The sequence below is a fragment of the Eupeodes corollae genome, chromosome 1, assembly GCF_945859685.1.
Source record: "Eupeodes corollae chromosome 1, idEupCoro1.1, whole genome shotgun sequence".
NCBI classification, from domain to species: Eukaryota; Metazoa; Arthropoda; class Insecta; order Diptera; family Syrphidae; genus Eupeodes; species Eupeodes corollae.
The window spans coordinates 102,863,673-102,885,635 of NC_079147.1; the positions used below are offsets into that span (position 1 = coordinate 102,863,673).

A 21,963-nucleotide genomic window follows, 5' to 3' on the forward strand; every position below is an offset into this window, starting at 1 on the left:
GTTTTTCCCCAATATCGTTTAACACCTCCAGGAAGGCTTGTTTGGAAAGCCTGAAGTTTTGAATGAATCTACAATGAAGTTTCATCAGCCAATGGAAGAATTAAAGAAAAGTATCTTATTACATGTGTTCGTGCAAATCCATTGGGTTGGAAGAATCACGTAATGCTCTGCGTATTTTGAGTTGCTGACTTGCGTTAACTTCATCATAACTCCCTTCAAAAAACAATTCCGTCGAAGTCATAATATAATTTCTTAAATTTTGTTTTGCCTTTGAAAATCCTGAAAGATAAGTTTTTTGTTTGCATGCGAAAATATTCCTATAGCAACCGAATTAAACATCGTCAATAAAAAGTAATTTAAAAAAAAAAATGCGTACAAATCGCTGTTTCTTTAAATTTATATTTTATTCTATGGAGAGAATGAAAAAAACGTACCTTTTATAATTTTTTCTAAATTTAATTGAGACGTATCAACCAAGAATTTGTGGTTGATATGATAATTGATGTGTATCTATTTTTTTGATATCCGTAATACCAAGTAATGTCAAAAAATCATTCACAATAATGATAAAATTCACAGTTCATCAACAAAGTTGATAGTTGATAGCCATAATACCAATGCATCAAAAATATTGTTATGTATCAAGTATCTAGTTGATAGTTGATAGCTATAATAGGGCTGTGTGACATTAATCAAACAAGGGGCGTAAGCAATGCCTTTAGTTTCGTTCAATTTTTCATGAAGTTTTACAATGACGGGGCACGTGTTGGCAAGATTATTAACTCTTAGAAAGATGTCTGCAACTTTTTGCGACTTTACTAAAATAAGAATATTACCGTCTCTTAATTGAGAGATTTGTTCATATTCTTTGCTTATGTTGTCGATTGATTTTTTTAGAAGGAAGGGGCTGAGGGATGAAATGGGCTTTTCGTTGGTTTTTGGAGAAATTAAAATAAATTTGGGATTTTTAGCACTGGTTATTGTAGGGAGATCAGGGTAATTGCACAAAGGGGTCGGGTTTGATTTGTGTTTTTTATTTGGTTGAATAAAAGATACGGAATCCACGTCAAGCGGTAGATGCCTGAAACGGGATCCCCCCTGCCCGTGGGGCATTTTAATTCCTAACCTAAGAAAAGCACTTATCTGTAGTTCAAGGGGCAAACAAATTCGCAAACGGAACAAGTGAAGAAAGAAAAAAGTATAACGGGAGATACCGGTTGTTGCGCTAGGCAGCAAAAGAAAAAGCACAAAATAGACGAACGATGCGAACTGTTCGGAAGTTAGTCGGTGACTGTGACTCATTTAAAAAAACCTGGTTAAAGAGAAAGATCCTTTCCTATTGTAAAGGCAAAAAAGTAATACAAAAAATTAGAACTCAGCTTTATGAGAATTTCATTCTGTTCAATTTATCGGCGGCATTTCTCCAAAACCGATCAACGTCATTTCTATTTGTTAAAAAACCCCTCACGATTTCTGGGTTTTCTTCCATCAGCTTTATGAGAACTTCCTTCTGTTCCTTCGTTGTCCAATTTGAGTGTGACTGTGACCTTTAATTAAAACATCAACAGATTTTCATTAAAATATATTACATTTTCTTCATTTTTCGGAAAAAAAAACAGAACTTACACATTTTTCTTTTAATTTCTCTCTTCAAAATGTGAACGCTTAATATATGACGTTTGTTTCGAATGATAAGAATGTCAAAGTTTGCTTAAGTTTCGAATAAAAATGAACTTTCGAATCGTTAGAAAGTGAAAATGCATATCGTACGAATTCGAATAACTTTCGAACGAAAGAGAATGTCAAAATAAGGCTGATTTGTTTGAGATTCGAACCAGAGCACTTTCCAGCAAAGTTTTTAAAATTCAGTGACCAAAAATTAAGATACATATACAATGAATGAAGTTTCGATTGTACAGCCGGTCATTTTCTTTTGGTATTTTCAAAAGCAACTATATACTTATTGTTTGTAGCAGTTGACGGCCACGTTTCATTAGAATCCTACTTTCAAATCTCTGAAAACAACACTATAGAACCAGACACTTCCGATTTACTTTTCTTTTCTTGAAGAGCATTTTTTGAATTTAAAAAAAGTTCACTCGTTTGAAGCCGTCGCGGATTTATATAAAGCAAAATTATGCGAAAAAGAAAAAGCCATTGACTTATTTAAAAAAAACTGGTTAAAGAGATCCTATTGTAAAGGCAAAAAAGTAATACAAAAAATTAGAACTCAAATACTAGTTTAAGATGCACCTATGAACGACTTCCAAGAAAATATACTTAGCGACAAATTTGATTCGATAAAATTGCAATCGACTTTGTAATTATACATATAAAGAGTTTTCCATTAAGGGCGGGATATGAGATACACTTTGTGCTGTACTTTCAGCGTTTCACATCTTTACTGGTTGTGACTATACACCAAGTTTTTTTAAGAAAGGAAAATTAGAAACCTTTTGAAATTCCCAAAGGTTCAATAGAATTTCCAAACGCTTTTTCAAAATTCGGACAACTTTCTTATATAAGTGAACAGGACATTCTAACAATAGAGGAATTTGTTTGCAAAGTTTATAAGACAACCGCCTTCAAAGTGAATGATGAGAGATAAGAACTATTTTACAAAACTGGTAAACCGACTTGGAAATTTGTTTTTAAAAACATTAAAAGTAAGTTAAAAATTTAAAATTTTTCTTTAAAAGCTTAACCAATTTATCTGAATGTTTTGAAGATAGTTTATTGCCACCAAACAGAAGCGTCTTATTGCAACAAATTAATCGTTGCAGTTATATATGAAATATTTGGAAAACTGCAATATTAAATACAGGTATACAACTTTCCCCATTTCAATGCGGCTGGACCATTGAGGATGACATGGTCAAATTGAAATGGTGCAACGGAGTCGTGGCCCCAGAAACCATTGAAAATTTAATTATCTGTGATGAAAATGATAGTGAAAAAGACAATATTTCCCAAAATTCTTCATCAATTTCAAAATTTCATTCAATTTTATGTCATGTGATTCAATTATTTGTTTCTAAATAAATACAATTGTTATGCTTTAAAGGAAAACGGTGATTTTTGTGCATTCTTTTTTTAGAGTTTTCTGGCAAGCATAAGACTGAAAAGAAAACGTATTGGAAATCGGTTGATATTTTGGTATATGACTGTTTTGGTTATGGTTAATAAAAACAAATTTATTAAAGGATTTAAGTGAAAAAATTCTGTTAAAAATTGTTAAAATGCCTCTGGCAAGTGGAAGGTTGAAAGCCAAACGTCTTGAACACACTTTTTTACAATCAGGTGATTTTTTCTGATTTTTTGATGTATCATTCATGTGGTTATCATTTCGAGCCAAAAAGTTGATTTTCGCGCATTTTGGCGGCCGTCTGGCAAGAGGAAGGCTGAAAGCAAATCGTCCTGGACACACTTTTTTGACATAAGGGCACCGCCTCCGGCCGAAAAAAACCTTCAGACGTTTGAATTTGGCATAATGTTGCGTGTATCTACACATACAAAATAATGTTTTTAACTTTCAGTTTTTTTATATCCAATTTCTAACTCAAAAATGTTTTTGACTTAAGAATATTCAGAACAAGGAAATATTGGGCAGGTTCAGACAACATAAGGGACTTCATTTGCAGTCAACTGCATTCTTTGAACGTACATTTTGACAATTGCAATTAGTTAGTTGGTAAAGTGACATAAAATTTAAATTCGGAACTTCACTTCACCAACTTCTACTTTCAGCTGATCGTGCAAAAGCGACTAAAAAAATAATTGCCTTAAGGGAGCTACAAGTTCATCCCGGCTGGTATTTTGTGTTTTAAATAAATTTTACTTATTCCCTTACCAATTTCACAAGGAACCCTTTTACATAAATCATTAAATTGAATTGTGCAAACAAAAATAAATCACTGAGTAATAAAGTACAGGTTTTTTAGAAAATTGAACAATCATGATTAGTCGTCATTTTGACACAACTGGAATTGACTTGATAGTTAGGGAGATTTTTCTTGACTAACTTTCTAGACTACTTTCCAATAAAGCTGCCTTAATTAGTTACTTATTAAAGTTGCCTTAATTGGAAGAAAATTTGGCACTGGCCCTTCAGATACTAGAAACTTGCTTACTTTCAAGTCCCTTATGTAGCCTAACACTATCCATTGTTTTTTTAGATAACCTGGGGTGGAATCGGGTAAGGTGATTTGTGATAGGTGACAGTCACAATCAACAAATTCGGTCTGTGTAAGGTGATAGTCACCGGTGACAATCACGATTTGGTGACTTTTTCTGGTGACAGCTCTTTAGTTGTCACTTTCATTGAAAATTGATTTTTATTTTTAGTTGCTGAAATTTCAAGACAATATGAATGTGTTTGTGCCTTGGATTTTACATTCTGAAAATGCTGAAAATGAAAATATTAATCATAATAGAAATTTCCGGCTCTTGAGGATTAACCTCCGCAATAAAATAAACATCCTTGATCTTCCAAAGTATGTAAGTACTCATATGTGCGATATATGCGGTCAACACACATTTCCCCTATTCTTCGATTAGCCGTGACTTTAAATTTTCTTGGAGGTGGTGGCTACCAAAGGAAAGTTGGCGCTGACTGGTCAGCTCCAATGGGCCAAAGTACTGTTTGTGAGGTTATTTCTTTGACCTTAAAACAAATGGAGAGAAAATTGTGCCCACTTACAATCAAATCTAATCAATGGGATTCAGAAGCAACAAAAATTTTCTTCTACGAAAAATATCAAATTCCTGGAGTTAGGATTTTGTTTCTTAGTAAAAATAAACTAATTTTATTACCTACTTGTTTTTTATTTTATTATTTGTTTCCTAGTAATCGGCTGCATTGATAGGAGTCATATTATGATTCTCCGCCCTTCGGAAAATGAGCATATGTATTTCAATAGAAAAGGAAGACGCTAGTGTAAACGCTATGATCTCAAGTCAATTTTTTGATTCATTAATTGTTGTTGCCTAGATCTGCAAGGAGAACAGAAAAATTTTGGCAATAAATGCAAAATATGACGGGAGTGCTCACGACAGCTTTGTATGGAGACAGAGTGCTCAACGAGAAAAGTTAAATGCTGACTATTGTGCAGGCAGAACATCATCGTGGCTACTTAGTACATCAAAACTTATACATAATAACCCGGATAGCTTCAGATCGGTTTTTGAATACAACCACTGAAATTGTAACAAACGTCAGCGAATTTCTTTTAAAGTGATAACAAATTCTAAACAAAATTTGGTGATCACCTTACACAGACGCAAAAATTAGTTTGATCACTTTTTATGATCACAAAGGTGACAATCAAAAATCACCTTAGCCGATTCCTGAATTCCCCCTTTTCTAACCATTGGGTTAGGAAACCAAATAGAAAACATTCAACTGCTTGTTTTTTAACAGTCCCTGGTTGACATTCCTCTGTATTTATTACTGTTACATAATGTTTTACGTCAATTATTTAGAAAATCATATCTCCCTATTTATGGGTCTTGTCCAAAATCTACGAAAAGTATATTTAAACCTACTTATTATCAAGCCAGACAAAACATTGGAGCTTTCACCACAAGCGCTATCAAAAATATTCTTGTCGAAGCCGGACTAACCACTGTTGAAGTAAGATAAAAAAGAAATAAAATTTTTTAAAATTCAAATGCTACCTATTCCCTCTAATTAATTGTACAAAATACATATGTTATTAAATTAGAAATAAGATAGGTATCTAAAAATTGTTAGGAGAATATGATATTAATAAATAAATAAATAATAAAAAAAATAATAATAATAAGCCATCTATTGGGCTCTCGAAGATCCTCAAGATACCAATAATTACAATAGCCTTAAAAGTTGTATAACCTCTCTACACGTCAGCGCCTAATCCACTTCTGCAACCATTTTTGTCCTTTAGAAATAAGAATCCTTAAATTTTTCCAAAAATTAATTGAAATAATTTTTGTGCTTTAAAAACATTTTTATATATTTTTTGAAAAAATAACATAAAGAAAAACTTATTATTTTTTGATAACAAACAAAGAAGAAGAAGGAACAAATAAATAAATTAAAAGGAAAATAAAAACAAATTAATTCAGATTAGGTACAAATTATTTAAAAGAACTCAAGGACACTTCGGTTAAACCGTAAAATAGTAATAAATTAAATCACTTAAGGAACTGAACTGTTAATTAAACCGTTGTACTAATAACAAAACAACGAGAGTAACGATTGAAACAAAATAACCGGAAAACAAAATTAAAGCTCGAGTAACTAATTAATATTCAAAATATGTTTACAGAAGAAAGTTTTGAAAAAAAGTTTATATAAAGTCAGGTACTCATTGTTTTTTTTTTATATTAGTACATCATAAAAGAAACAGCTAAAATTAAATAATGACGTTATTTAGTAAACCCAAACAAAATTAAGTCTTTTAAAGGTTAAATCAAATAATAAAAAAAGCTATGTTAAATAATTAACAACAAATAGTAATGAATATTTGATTAATTTATAAACAAACTAAAATAAAAATGTATGATAATTGAGTTGTTCTCCTTTTTTAGAATAGAAGAATAAAATATTAAAATCAAACAACGAAAATAATTACTCGAAAAATAATTCAGCTTCTGGAGACTGTGGTGAATAGGAGTCATCCAAATCTGTGTAAGGAGATATAACAGGGCTTGTTGGTGGTGATTCAATGTATCCTGGACTGATGGGTAAAGCTCCTGGAACGACAACACAATTTCTTGCCGCTGGAGAATACGTTTGATTTAGATATCGACTGCCATGACTAGATTCGTTCGCGAAAATTGACGAATAAGTTGGACTTGCTGGTGAATACATCAAATTTGATAGATTTATTGAAGATCCTGGGGATGAAGCAGGTGAATTATTATTAGAAGGGCTGCTTGGTGAGTATTGTGAGCTTTCTGGATAGTTCTTCTGTTTTAGGGTATTAGCGCGAGGAGGTGACATAAAATGAGGACTATTGGGTGAGTATGTCGATGTCGAGGAAGGGCTTGATGGTGAATAATTTGGACTCGACGGCGAGTATGCTGGACTTGTGGGCGAGTAGCCTACACTAATTACAGTTGGAGCATAAGTAGGGCTAACCGGCGAATAACCAGAAATCGAAACTGTTGTTCGCTCGTGTGATGAATACTTTGGACTTGTCGGGGTGTATGATGGACTTGTCGGTGAGTATGTTGGGCTTGCTGGAGAATAATTTGGACTTGTTGGAGAATAATTTGGACTTGCTGGAGAATAATTCGGGCTTGCTGGAGAATAATTTGGTGTCATCACCCTAAAGTTCGAATATATAGAATTTGCGGGCGAAAATGTTGGACTCGAAGGTGAATACTGTCGTGATTGTTTCTCTTGTTTTATCCTTGTCTCTGCTGATCCTTGAGTGTTTGGAGATGGAGAATTGACTAGCGGAGATGATGGTGAGTAGGGTGAAGAATTTAAAGTTGTTGTTGTTGGGGAATAAGTTGAAGAATTAATAGGTGATGAGGGTTGACAAGAGAGAAGTTGTGGCGAGTAGTGTGGTGATAAAGGTGAATAACTAGGTGATAAAGATTGCGTTCCAAATTTCATGTCGTAACAAGGAGAACTTGGCGAATATCTGGGAGTCGAATTGGCTGGAGAAGCGTTCGGACTGGTAGGCGAATACGAATCACAACGCGTCAAAGCTCGAGGACTCTCGGCAAGGTAATGACAGCTAGGCAAATAAATAGGCGAAGTCGGAGAGTATTGTGGCGATTCCATAGTAGTCATTTTAGGCGCCCACGACCCCTCAAAAGTATAGGGGCTGCCGGGGGATAAGGGCGAATAGTATGGCGACCCGGGACTCTCATACCCAGTAATGCTGGTATGGGCAGATGTTGGAGAGAAACAAACGCTTCTTGTGCTGCCGCAAGAATTTGAAATAATCGAAGCCGCTGGAGACGGATATGGAGTGAAGCTATTACCATACAGATAAGTGCCATCCTTTACTGCTGTGCCATCAACATACATAGCCATCTCGCATTTTTTTGCATCCAATAGAATATCAAAAGCTCCAGTTCCTATCCGAGCAAGTTGACCGAGAATTATATTCTCCGATATTCCACGCAAATGGTCGACCTCGGCGTGTGCAGCTGCGTCTAGAAGTACATCTACGGTTTCTTCAAACGAACACCTCATCAATGCGCCCACATGTTGGCGATTAATACCGTGCCTGGTGATGGCCATAAGGTGTCCTTTGGCAGTCATAACATCGCATAGCAAACTTAGATGACGGTGGTTTACATAGAGTCCATAGAATTGCAGAACAGTATTCATTTCCTTGTCAATAGATTTCCGAACTGCCTCTATGCCGAATACACTGAAAATCTCGCAAATATCATTGCTATAAGTTCGAACATAATCGACACTAGGATCCGATAAAACTTTCATCAGGGAAGTTCCATCTGTCTCGAGAATCCATTCGGCCACAGGTTTGAACTCTCCACTTTCTGTTATGACGGTTCTCTTTTTCGAGTCCACCTGTGGAAGGTGCATGTAGACTTTACTTATTGCCTCTATGCCCTGCAGAGTCATATCCGAGAGGATTGAGTTCTCAATGCACCGCAAGAACAAACTGTCCTCCATGCTATCATGTCCCGATTCTTCTCTGTCATCATTGTGGAACTTGTATTCCTCTGGTGAATTCTTTATTCGTATGCGAAGGATCAGTTGTTCGGCATTGTCGTCATTGAAAATGCACTTTAAATCATCGCCAAAAGCCAGACCAATCTTCTCAGCTATTAGTTCCATGGAAAGTTTCTTCTCAGTCATAAATTTTCTATTCAACTCGAAGCGCAAGAGCCAGGGCGATACGTCAATTGGATCGAAATCCGGCATTTCATAGTAAATATCAACAAAATCCTGGTCTTCCAGGATTACAGTTTGCCGTGGATCGGGATCGTAGTAAATAGCCGTGTTTGTTGTTACCGTCCTAAGAGTTGTGTGCTCCAAACGACACAGAACGTCCTTGGCCTTCTCTACGTCTCTGGCTGCTGGACCAGTTAAGAAAACAGTAAGCGAAGGCGACTTTGGTTTCTTAGCAACATTTATGATTTCCTTTAAACGGGGAACACCCAAGGTGACATTCTTTGCCGAAACTCCAGCAAAATGAAACGTATTCAGTGTCATCTGCGTAGCTGGCTCGCCGAGCGATTGAGCAGAGAGTGCCCCGACCATCTCCCCCGGCTGCACTTGAGCTACTCGAAAACGACTGATAATCTCACCCACAAGCATCTCGAATGCCTCCGATGACAAACGGTATTTGTCGATGACCATTTTAGAGCATAGATTCGCACGAACCAGGCATTGGAAGAGAAAAGTTGCATTTTCATTCGCCTGGCACGAGAGCCGATCTTCGCCATTAACAATAAGGCAATTCTTCAGGAGACTCCTCACTCCACTGATAACTTCGGGCGGCGTCAGGTTCGTTGGTTGGCGATAGTCAATGTGAAAGATTTTCTGGACGTTCCAAATCATTCTTTGAATATTACACGGAAGAACCACTTTCGATTCCCCTGTGGGAAATATGCGTCTTAATTCGGCACGGTCACGGCGCAACTGTTCCCACTCATTTTCCAGCTCAGCCACAAGAGTTTCGGACTTTTGTAGAACAGACCGCGCCTCACTGGTGAAGAGGTTCTCCATGTGTCGCCTCTGGGAGTAGTCAAACCTGAATTGCTTCTCAAACGCATGATTGGAGAGCTTTATTGTGGAGAGGTGCTGGAATTCCACAGATTCTCCAGCCAGGCCATCTTCACCGTAGCAATATTGGATTATATCACTCTCAGCGTTGCGTACCGTGCCATCGTATTGCACCATTACAGATTCCATAGCCTTTATTAAACGGCGCTGAATATACCCAGTTTCGGCCGTCTTAACTGCAGTATCAATGAGGCCCTCACGCCCTCCCATTGCATGGAAGTAGAATTCCGAGGGTGTGAGCCCGGCGAGGTAAGAATTAGCGACAAATCCCTTGGCCTCTGGTCCGAAATCGTCCTTAATGAAATGTGGCAAAGTACGTTTACGGAACCCATAGGGTATCCGTTTTCCTTCAACATTTTGCTGGCCCACGCACGCAATAACCTGCGATATGTTTATATTGGAACCCTTCGAACCTGCGACCACCATCGACTTCAGGTTATTGTATTCTGTTAGGGATTTTTTGGCTGAGCCTCCGGTCTTGTCGCGTGCATCGTTCAGTATGCGATTCACTTGATTCTCGAATGTCTGGCGGAGTGTGTTGCCTGGCGTGGCCTCGAGCTTCATGTTATGGGCATCGCTTATAACTTGTTCCACTTTAACTTTGGCATTGTGGATCACCGATTGGATTTCACAATATGTATCCGGGTCAGCAATGGTGTCGGATATGCCAATTGTATGTCCTTCGTACAGCAACCAGGCATTGACAACCTTTTGGATATTGGCATAGAATTTGCCGGCTATTTCGAAGCCATGTTCAATGAAGCAGATGTGCAGGAGAGAGCCGGATGACGCGCCAAGCGACTTTTTACACAACATTCCCATGATTAAGTCTCCGAACTCGACTACAACTTTGGTATCGCCTACCGATATCCACTTGTAAGGACCTTCATCCTCCTCGTCGGGATGTGTAGAGTGCGTCCTGTGCATGTTAAGATTACCTGGAATAATCAGAGAAAAGAGTTGCTTACCAGTCCACATTGGCGTTGGCCTCAAAATCGCCGGCATGGGGACTCTTCCGTTCCAAGTCGGCAAATACATCAAAAGGTTCATCATCTGCTCTTTGTCCAGATATACGTCACGCCTTGTCATCTTGGAAACGCCGATCAGGGCGTCCTGCACGATCCCCATGACTGGCTTATTCGACTGCGGAGTGAGAATTTGTCGTGGAGTCACATGAATGTTGTCGATCTCAGCACAAGTTTCAATGCTCTGGGGTACGTGTAGGTTCATCTCATCGCCGTCGAAATCAGCGTTGTAGGGCGAGGTGCAGGAAAGGTTCATTCGGAATGTCGACCATGGCAGCACCTTTACTCTATGACCCATCATACTCATCTTGTGTAGGGTTGGCTGCCGATTGAAGATGACCAAATCGTCGTCACGGATGTGTCTCTCCACAATGTAGCCATACTCAAGGTGCAGATCACTTGGATTGGGATGAAAACGCAAATCGACGCGCTCCCCATTCGATCGTTTTATGAACTTGGCTCCCGGATACTGGTCACATCCTCGACTTACCAACATTTTCATCAGATCTATGTTGAATGGAGTGACTATTTCTGGGTAGGTCAGATTCAGTGCAATCGATCGGGGCACTCCCACTTGCAGGATTTCCAAATTCGGATCGGGAGTTATCACAGTACGCGCAGAGAAGTCGACACGTTTGCCCATGAGATTGCCTCGGACGCGACCTTCTTTGCCCTTTAATCGAGATTTGATGCATTTTAGAGGTTTGCCGGATTTTTGAAGCGACCTGGGCAGGCTTGGCTGATTGTTGTCCAAAAATGTCGCAACATGAAACTGAAGCATTGTCACATTCTGCTCGATTATAGTTGGGGCTACTCCGTTGTGTAAGTTTGTCTTTAGCAAATTATTGGCTTGAATTATGTCTGCCAACTTGTGAGTGAGATCGTCTTGGTTGCGTGCGGCACCGTACATTACAACTGCCGGGCGTACACACAGAGGTGGAACAGGCATAACCGATGTTATCATCCAATCGGGACGAGCTAGTTTTGGGTCCATACCGAGGACAACACAATCACTATTGGAAATACGCCTGAATATCTCCAAAACCTTCTCGGCAGTCAGATTCATATTGTGTTCTTGTTGGTACTTATCGATTTGCTTCCAATGTGCGGTCAGAGTCAAACCAAGGCGTCTTATTTTTGGCTGATAATGGCCACAACCACCGTGAACAGCGCGATCGCCAATGCGTTTGTGGAAGTCTATTTGTTCGCCACCTTCACATATTACCTTGTCATGGGAAGCCTCACAGATCATTCGCAGTCTGACCTTTGGCTTGTCCTTGGTTCTATGGAGAATCTGTTTTATCTTGGGATTTGTGGGAGAAACCAGTAAGCGGGAGCAGTTGAAACAAACACAACGAAGTATTTTTATGGTTTTCAATATGAATCCAACATGGAAGACTGGCTTCGCAAGTTCAAGGTGGCCGAAATGACCAGGACAATCGATGAGATCATTGGTGCAGGTCATGCACCGTGAACTTCGATCGATAGCTCCTTGGCGAGGGTCCATTAGGCCACCCATTGCCGGCTTTCCGGATTCCATTGTTGCTGACAATTCTATTCCGCCATCGGTCACCGACATCCGCCTGATTTCGTCGGGCGACAAGATTCCAAATTGAATGGACTTGACTGCCCGGTAATTGCCTGCGTTGTATTCGATTGAACTCATTTCAAACGGAAATTCACTTCAATTACTTGTTTTCTATTGCTTAAAGAGAAATTTAAAGATTTTTTATTATTTTAAAGATAAATAAAATAAGAAAATAGAATTTTTACCATGAGAACAAATTTATATCTGAACATTTGAATTGTGATTTGTATTGTGAATGAAGTTGATGGTGAAAAGGATGCGTTCAGTGTGAGTCGACGGGGAAGGTAGTGTGAGCTACCGTTATAATGGGTAAGGTAGGTAAAATGGTTTGGGGATATGATAACATTTGTTTCGATATAAACCGGAACTAGTTTAGTACTTTTAATTTTATTGGTTTTGACTTTTAAAATTTCCTTTGGTTTAGAATATTTTCAGATTTATTAAAAAAATAAACATATTTATTTAAAGGCAAATATACATTTAGCATTTTAGTATGTTAATAGATTAAAAACTCGATAAACACTATGCTGATGAAAAACGTTCTAATGAATCGGAATCTTTTTTTTACTATCATTGGAAGGCAATTTTTCAAATTCTTATAAATTATATTCGTGCACATATAAATTAAATAAGTTAAATAGATGCACATATGCATACAAATAGAATGCTTGGAAAATCGTGAGTTCTATAAAGATATTAAATATTCAAAATTTAATATTCATTGAAAAGCGTTTTGCTCATTACCTTAGTAATAATAATTGCGGTCTAATATTTCTACATAAGCTTATGTCAAAAACCCAACGAAAATTCACTTAAGTTTGTGAAATTACTGCGGAAAGCCATAATGCAATTTTCTACATGTCAGATTTTACTAATGCCGCAAGCGACTGGGATCGCTTTTGCTTAAAGGCCCAACTATAATAGGCATAAGGAAACATAAACTTATGTCAAAAACCCAACGAAAATTCACTTAAGTTTGTGAAATTACGCGGATAGCCATAATGCAATTTTGCTCACGTATCTGCATGTCAGATTTTACTTATGCGGTGAGCGACTGGTATCGCTCTTGCTTAAGTTTGCTTATGTTAACGAAACTGAGAAAAATTGAACGAAACGGAGATAGACTCCATTATGTTCATTCGTATTGATATTCTTTGTATTCTCACGTTTACTTATGCGCACATATGCTAGCTTATGCCTATTATAGTTGGGCCTTAAGTTTGCTTAAGTTAACGAAACTGAGAAAAATTCAACAAAACGGAGCTAGACTCCATTAAGTTCACTCGTATTGAGTTGGGCCTTTACCCATTTCCGTTATTGGAGTATCTATGGTGTCTATCTCTGCCTGTGTCACCTGGTTTTGAGATACCCATATCTCATAGTACTCCCATGAAAGAAACATTTTTGTTGAAACCTCCTCTCACCTAAGTGGCGCTGCCTGTACGACAATTTAATGTGAAATCTAAGAAAGGTGGGGAAAAAAGAACATTTTTATTTGACATTTAAATTTATTTAACACCGGCTGTCAAATTTTGTATTGATGAACAAATTTGTGAGTAAAAAGTTTTATTTTCCTTAAATTATTTGTGAAAATAAAATTAATTTAAATTGATTTTAACGTAACACTAGCTCGTCTAGAAAAAGAGTTTCAACTGAAGTTCTGGGGACGGGTGGAATGGGCTCACGGCATGAACCAACAAGAACTACAAGCTCACTTGACTGCAGCTATCCTCTTAGTTCACTTCAACTGGTTCAAACAATTCACTAAGGAGAAGCTAATTGTGTAAAAAATATATCATAGAATCAACAAACAAAACTGTTACAATACAAATTAATTTTATTTAAAAAATGTTTTTCTTCTTTCACTACAAATTCAATCCAAAATACTGAGCTTATGACTATTGCTTCTGATGGCTAAATGTGCCTTCAGAATCGCCAATATTGTGGCCGTCCGAGCAACTTATAGGCGGGGTTGAGAAGATTCTGAACGAGTTCGTGTAGGTCCTTTTGGCCGGAGCAGAAAAGGTCAATTCTTAGTTTCAGATTCGTACCAAAACCACTTTTTCTTTGGCTTCTTCCTTTGAGGACTCGCCTGGTTTGTCCAATGCACTGAGTATCTTCTTGGTGTTGGCAGGTAATTTATCAAGTTGCGATAGCCCACTGTTGTGGTTTTATTCACCGGAACGATTTCCACATTGTGGAATGTTTTGGTGCAAATTTTCCTAGCCCGCTGCGATTTAGACTCCACCAGAAATTTTCTTTCATACTTATTCTCCTCCACAAATGAACTTATCGCCTTTCTCATACCTCCCAAATCCTTGTGATTGAACGGAGTTACCAGAACGTCTTTCTCCAGGTAGTAAGCGAAAGCGTCGAACATATTTGTGGCGACGAGTTCGAAGAGGCATCCCTTGGAAACTTCATTACGAGCTATGAGCAAGTCTTCCACGTCCTTGGGATCGTCCTCATCACGCCAGTAGCCATAGTGAATCCCGGTTCCTCGCTTAACAAAGAGCGTTTGAAACTTTGGAGGATTATAAAAGAACCGCTAGTGCCGCAAATAGTCACCGGGTCTTTTATTCTCGATGTTGGCAAATGTTCCCAATTTGTTTTGGCATCTGTTTTGTTTACATTAATTTGAGCGCTGAATGTTTGAAAAGATTTGTTTGTTTAGTTCAACTTTGAATTGCTACTATAGTTTTCGAGAGGTTTTATATAAAACTTGTGGTTTACAAGAAATGTATGGGAAAACTTGATTTTTCGATGTAGGTTTTCGGCGAAAACCGATAATTTCGTGAAAACCGGGTTTTTGGAATGGGTCTGAAAAGCCTATTAGCTCAACCAGCTGTTAACTGCAAAATAAATGAGAAGAATAAAAACAAAATTTAATTGTTGTCATAGTTGCTAGATGAGAATATAAACAAAATTCATATATTGTAATAGTAATTTCATGACAAATGATTTCATTTTAGATTTTCAATTTTTGTGAAATATTAAAATTCAAAAGCAACCTTTTCAAATTTAAGTTTTGATGGGATGGGATACATTGCTAAATTTTGAATATTTTAATGGTAAATACAGTTGATTTTTAAATTTGTTTGAAATTTTGATTTTGGATGAAGTTGAGTGGGAAGAGGTTGCTTCGTAAATAGAATGTTATTTTAGTGGGCACCTTGGTGTAGGTAGTAGTTCAAGGAAGTACGTATTATGTGGTAAAAAAGTGTACGGTTTAAAAAAATATTCAACGGATGGTGAAAGAGGTTGAAAGGTGGTCAACATGTCATTGGACAGATAAGTTCAACAAGGTACAACGCATTTTCATTGCAATAATGTGACTAAAAATACCACTATTTTGTCTTAAATGGACGCTGCATATCACAAACTGATGCCTTCTGTAGTATAGCTAAAATAAATTGTTTTCGAACACTTTTTGACAAATATTGGACGGTATCTAAAACATAACATGACGAATGTTGGTTTTTAGCGAAACGATGATGCACAAGCCTTTCAATATCTGTAACCAATCCAGTCCTTTCAAACTTCTTCACTATTTTGCTAATTGCTTGCGTAGCTGGACCATTATGTAAACCATAATCTTCTCTTAAGGCACGATATATGGCTGTGGTAGAATTACCATTTTTGTAATAGGTTTTAACCATTTGAATGCGTTGTGCGATAGTTGAGGGATCGATTTTCGTAAATTTTAGACTTTCAACTGACACAAAATTTGGTGTAACAACTTGGTTTGACAACTTACCCAATACTTTTGAAATTTCAAAGTGCTGGGCCAGATAACATAGCCCCTAAATAAATAAATTGGGTGGCGCAACAGTCCGTTGTGAACCAGGGCCTAGTGACTTACAACTCTCAACCATTCCTGTGTGCGAGTACTGTTGTCAGGAATGGAAGGGACCTACAATTTAAGGCCGAATCCGAACGGCTAATTTGAGAAAGCAGTTTTTCATGATAAGATTTACTCTTGAAGGATTTGTCAATTTCTTGCAAGAGGCAGTACCCGCGCAAATTATTTTTTTTAAATTAAGGTGGCACAGGCAGGGATTGAACCCAAGACTCCTTGCATGACAGTCCAACGCACTAACCATCATGCTACGGGTACTAGCCCCTGTTGCACTAAAAAACTGCGCTGTTTCTTTGGCATTACTCCTCAGCTTGATTTTTAATCAGTCTTTAAAAAGTGGCCAGTTTTGGATTGTTGGTTTTGTTTTTGGAAGATCTGCTGCCACAAATCTTTTAATGCTATGCAAATCTGTACTTTGCGAGTTCGAAAATGGTTTACAGACTGATATTATCTTTAATTTTTAAGCTTTCAAAACTTGGTTTCCATTCTATTGTTATAAAATGGATTTCTCCCTATTTATTATATTTATAATTGGGAAAGTTTAAATCCAAAAATATTGATGTAACTTCAGGTGTTCCGCAAGAAAGTCATATTGGCCCTTTGTTATTTATACTTTTTATAAATGACACTCCGGTAAATTTTAAATACTCGAAGTATGTTATGCATGCCTATGATGTCAAGATTTTGCGACTCATAAAATCTCCTACAGACTGTCTGTATCTACAAGAGGATATCGAAAAACTTTCTGAATGGTGTGAATCTAACAAGTTGTTCCTGAATGTTGCCAAATGTCAGAGCCTTACATGCCATAGAAAAAAAAACACCTATCATATTTGATTATATATATTACACTCTTGTTAGATCGGTACTGGAATATTGCAGCATAGTTTGGAACCTTTATTATAACATGCATTTTTCTAGAATAAAAAAAAAGTTTTACTAGGTATGCTTTCTATAAATTAAATTGGAATATAAAAATACCATCTTATCCATCTAAATGCCTGCTTATTGACATTCAAAAGCTTGAACTTAGGAGAAAATATGTTTCAATAATGTTTGTAATTGTAAAAGATTTAATAAGCAATCCTATCAAATGTTCTTTTTTGTTAGAACAAATACTTTTTATTTTCCATCAAGGACTCTTCGCTCTAATTTTCATTTGCGAGAGACTTTTAATAGAAGAAATTATAGTAGAAACGAATCGTTTGCACGTTGCAATATTTCAAGAGATGTTTTAAAAAAAAATGTTATGTCTGCTCTGCTTTGTTATAGCAATCTGTTTTGTAATTAAGATTTATCTATTGAAACTATTTTTATTTATTATTATTTTTGTACGCTTGCAAACATGGCTCTTCATGCTTTCATAAGAACCTTTAATAAATCTTTCCAAACCATCAGTATTAGAAATCTTGATTGAGTATTAAAATGATTGATCTTAAATACTTATATACCGCTTATATACTATAAAACCGCTTATACAGTTTTTTACGACTTCTTTTCAAAATTTTAAGAAAAACGTCTGTTTTTGTTTTCTCTTAAGTATCGTTTGTTGTTAAGGTTTGTGTAAGCCTCCGGTAGGTCTGTTGAGACAGAAACGTCACATTTTTGTTGTGACGTGAAAACTATTTAGCTATTACTTTTAAATGTCATCTAGCACATATCAAAGATTTTGAATGTCATTTATCACCTTAGCCTCCCCTTATTTCTTTTAAAAGACTATCAAATTAAGAATTTTTATTATTAATTATTATTTACTCGAATAACCCCTTTTTGAAATTCTAGTACATTTACTAATGTGTTTCAATCCTAAGGGATTTTTCTTTTGACAGGATGAAAAATTTACTTGGGATATTTATCACCTGAAAAATTCCCTCTTTAAATGTCAAAAAAATTATAAAACACATTCTTGAACAAAATCCAATTCGAGTGTCATATCTTCATAGTTTGTCTTTAAATCGAGTTGATTAAAGTTAAAAAATATGTTGCAACAAAACGCATCTCGTCTTTTGGCCCCAGTTGTGCGTAGCGCTATCCAATCGCGTTCCCAATCTGTTGTTTGCGGTCCACCCACCAAGCATGTTCCAAAGGGAGTAAGTTTTTGCAACCATAATTTTCTTTTCATCATGATTACGTAAATCGTTTTCGTTGATGACAAAACTATGACCGTGGTTCTGGGGATCTTATGGAACGAATATTTGTACTAAATTTTTGTCATATTTCTATTTTCAGGAACTCTATGCTCTTGGATCATTGATCGCCGGCTCAGTGGTCATCATCCCTGCTTGGGTCTTGTACCACATCCCACAGTACAGAGGAGGCAAGTAAAGAGTTCTCGAATTCGACGACTTTTTAGCCATGTAAAATTATAAAAACCAATAAAAATTACCTAAATAAAAGGTGAAATAAGTTGTTTTTATTTTCTATTTATTTCTCTAATTAAACAACATAAATAAGGGACATAAATATTTAATTGAATCCAGCGAACAATTGACGTCAGAATTATTCCTTGATAAGGGCACACAGAGCTCTCTTGTAATCCCCTCCAGTTTCGCTCTGAAATTGAAAATAAAATAATAGTTATATACGACTGTGTGACCATAATCTTTTCTTAAACCTACCTCCTAATGTAAACCAATGAAGAACCAACGAAACCAAATTTATTGTTAAGAAAAAGATACTCCCTTAGTATTTAGTCTAAACTACAAAGATTTTAATTTAACTTACCGCAATCGCACTCAGCAACGTTCGGTCATAGATCCTCTCGAACTCGTCTTTGATTGTGCCCAGGTCGATTTCAGAACGACTGACAATGATACGGATCAAGCGGTCATCATCCGTCCCCATCCCATCCATCGATTTGTGAAGCTGCTTAGCAAAAAATGCAGCTGGACTTTGGACGCATTCAACTAGAAAGGTTCAAAAGACTTTAGGATTTCTTACAGAGTTCTCTATTAATACATACCTATAGCAATCATTGCGTCATGCAAAGCTCCGTCCATTTCGTGTTTGATAGCTTGTTCTATTGTCATTCCCGATAGCTCTTTGTACTCATCGAAAACAAGGCGCAACTGAGCAAAGCTTGAGTGTGCCATAATAGAGTTGAAGACCTCTTCGTCGGTGCCTAGTTGAGCTTCTCCTGCCGCGTAAAGTGCTGCAGCATCTTCCTTCGCCTTCTCTGGGTCGGTAGATCCTATCGGATCACGTGTACCAGTTACAATAAGCGTAAGTAGGCGCCTAAAATGCCCAGAAGTTTCACTGCACATATGCTCTGCCAATGGACGGCCATAGAGCTTCTCATAGGCAGAAACAATTTGTTGAATCTCCTCATTCGATTTGCTGCAAAGAATCTCAACTAAAGTCTCCTCATCAGTTCCCATGCCGTCCATGGCTTTATTTAACTCCGAACACATGTATTCCTCCGTCGGAGTCATGAGGGCAATTATTACGTTTTCGAAGTTGCCGCCCAATTCCCCTTTAAGGTCATCGATAATGTCGCGTTCGTATTCCTTATTGAAAACCTCCTTAATAAGTTGGCGTTGCTTATTCGTTCGTGATGTGAGAATATTTATAATTGTTTCTTCATCAGTGCCGAATCCTTTCATGGCCGACCGAAGGGCAGAAGCATCTTCGGACGCATTGAAATTGGGTGCAGCAGTAACGCAGGGTTGTGGCTATTACGTACATAATTGTGAAGATTATGATGGATAGTTGTTGTTTCAATTGTTATTCTTACCTTATAATCCATGTTTGAGTATTTATTGATGTTTAAAAGTTTCCTATCAAGAGATTTTATCGATTTTAAACCGAATTTGTTATGGAATCACAAACAAAAAAAGACTAACTTTCTCAGCGCACGTCTTAATAAAAGATGAGTAATCCAACGATTAATTCAACGTTGTGTACAATATACCTAACAACGTAGCTACTCTTGGTTTGTATTATTCAAAAGCTTCAACTTACAATCGCAGCTTTTCTAACTTCTATAGGAATGTGTTAGGTTTAAATTGTTTTCTCAAAGATGCAATCAAATATGACGCACTCATTAAGACTCAAGGGAAAGCTTTAAATTGTTTATTTCAGAACAATAGTATTTAACTCCCAGCTTTAAGTTTGAGGCGTGAACTGTGAAATCAAGGTCAGTGCAATAAACTGTCGTTTTGTGGGTCGTTATCTTTCTGTCTTTGATTGTTGGGTCTTGCTTAACTTGTTCTCGTGTTCGTTATGGTATAGTTTTCGTTTTAACATGATTTTGAGTAGGGATGCCACAAGAAAATTTGAAATAAATTAATTCAAATTTAATAGGGGCCATGAGAATAAATGAAATTACGATGGTTGGTTCTTAATTATGTACTTTATTTTTACTTGCGATATACATATAGGAACTATGTGACAACCATTGCATTCGTAAAAAAATTCGAACTTAAGATATTAATAAAATATGACTCGATGATGGTAGAGACGTCGAGAAAATTTGGTTTGTATCTGCCTGTCTTTCCTCGACCCTACAGCTCAAACCATTGGGTGGATTGAGTTTAAACTTGAAAATTAAGGTTTTTAAGCAGATTCACGTTAGGCATTATTTTTAAAATTTTTGTAAGTCTCAAAATAACAGTAGTCCCACCAAAAGTATTTTGTTAAAAATCGAAAATTTGAATTTTCTCAAAAACGAGAAACGAGTATAAAAAGAGTCTTTGGATTTAACAACAATTTATTTCTGTCGAGATTATATGAAATGTATCTACATACATATTAAGAATTATAAGAAATGCCAACAAATTCTTGAAACTTGGTTTTGTAATTTCATTTGGGATTTAGTTGAAATGGTGTTTCAAACGTTTTTTGTAATATAATTAATTTTGCGAATTTTTAAAATTTATTTTTACTATTTAATATATCTTATATGCTCATTTAGTACCTATTATTTAATCACTTTCTTGGGCATTGACTTGACTAACTTCTGGCATATATAATCCTATAAGTGGAACCGTAACTCATAACCTAAAATAAAAATAAATTGGGTGGCTCAACAGATCGTTTGAGAACTAGAGCCTAGTGACTGACAATTCTCAACCATTCCTGTGTGCGAATACTGTTGTCAGGGATGGAAGTGACCTACAGTTTTAAGCCGAATCCAAACGGTAAATTTGAGAAGCACTTTTCATGACAAGAATTACTCTTGGAGAATTTATCAATTCCTCGCAAGAGGCAGTACCCGTGAACAAAAAACTTTAGATGGTATAGGCAGGGATCGAACCCAAGACCTCTCGCATGACAGTCCAACGCACTAACCCTCATGCCCCGGGTACTAAACCTTAAATAAGCCTAGTTTATTAAAATAAGCCTAGTTTATTAGTAAAATCTTTTTTCTTGAGTCCGCTTTGAGATCAGGTGGCTATGGTATATATATGGGGTATATGTATCTCGCTTTAAGGATACAAGACAGCATTGGGTTTTCGAAGCATTAAATTCAACACGATTTCTGATTCCCCATTATGCAATGCTGTGTACGTCGCTAATCAATCAACAGCATTTATATTATGGGTTTCAGACTTGAATCCGTCCAAAGCAACTTGCATTGAACGTTTCGAGAAAAGAGATTCAGCGATACCAAAAGCACGTATATTCACTGAGAGTGCAATAATCTTACTTTCTCCAAAACGCTGTAAAGGATTGTTCCACTCTTCGGTGTGATAAACCATGAGATCACCAGTGGACCTATTGCTACGAAAGCCTA

The 21,963-nt window shown here is 36.8% G+C and overlaps 3 protein-coding genes across 3 annotated transcripts in view; 1 reads left to right on the top strand and 2 right to left on the bottom strand.

The window, feature by feature from the left end:
- Window positions 1–6,410: 6,410 nt before the first annotated feature.
- Window positions 6,411–12,605, bottom strand: LOC129941023 (DNA-directed RNA polymerase II subunit RPB1-like). Its single transcript, XM_056049561.1, has 2 exons — window positions 12,556–12,605; window positions 6,411–12,487 (listed from the first exon to the last, which is right to left on the bottom strand). The coding sequence occupies exon 2, from the start codon at window positions 12,446–12,448 to the stop codon at window positions 6,611–6,613; it is 5,838 nt and encodes a 1,945-aa protein (XP_055905536.1). The 5' UTR covers window positions 12,449–12,487; window positions 12,556–12,605; the 3' UTR covers window positions 6,411–6,610.
- Window positions 12,606–16,817: 4,212 nt separating this feature from the next.
- Window positions 16,818–21,963, top strand: part of LOC129942051 (uncharacterized) — a 379,273-nt gene continuing 374,127 nt past the window's right edge. The window contains exon 1 of the mRNA XM_056050846.1: window positions 16,818–16,824. The gene's annotated coding sequence lies outside the window, so the exon portion shown is untranslated. The remainder of the gene's footprint in view (window positions 16,825–21,963) is intronic.
- LOC129942048 (annexin B10-like) lies at window positions 18,640–20,363 on the bottom strand. Its single transcript, XM_056050844.1, has 4 exons — window positions 19,963–20,363; window positions 19,192–19,900; window positions 18,954–19,135; window positions 18,640–18,782 (listed from the first exon to the last, which is right to left on the bottom strand). Exons 1-4 carry the CDS (start codon window positions 19,972–19,974, stop codon window positions 18,729–18,731), a joined length of 957 nt encoding a protein of 318 aa, XP_055906819.1. The 5' UTR covers window positions 19,975–20,363; the 3' UTR covers window positions 18,640–18,728.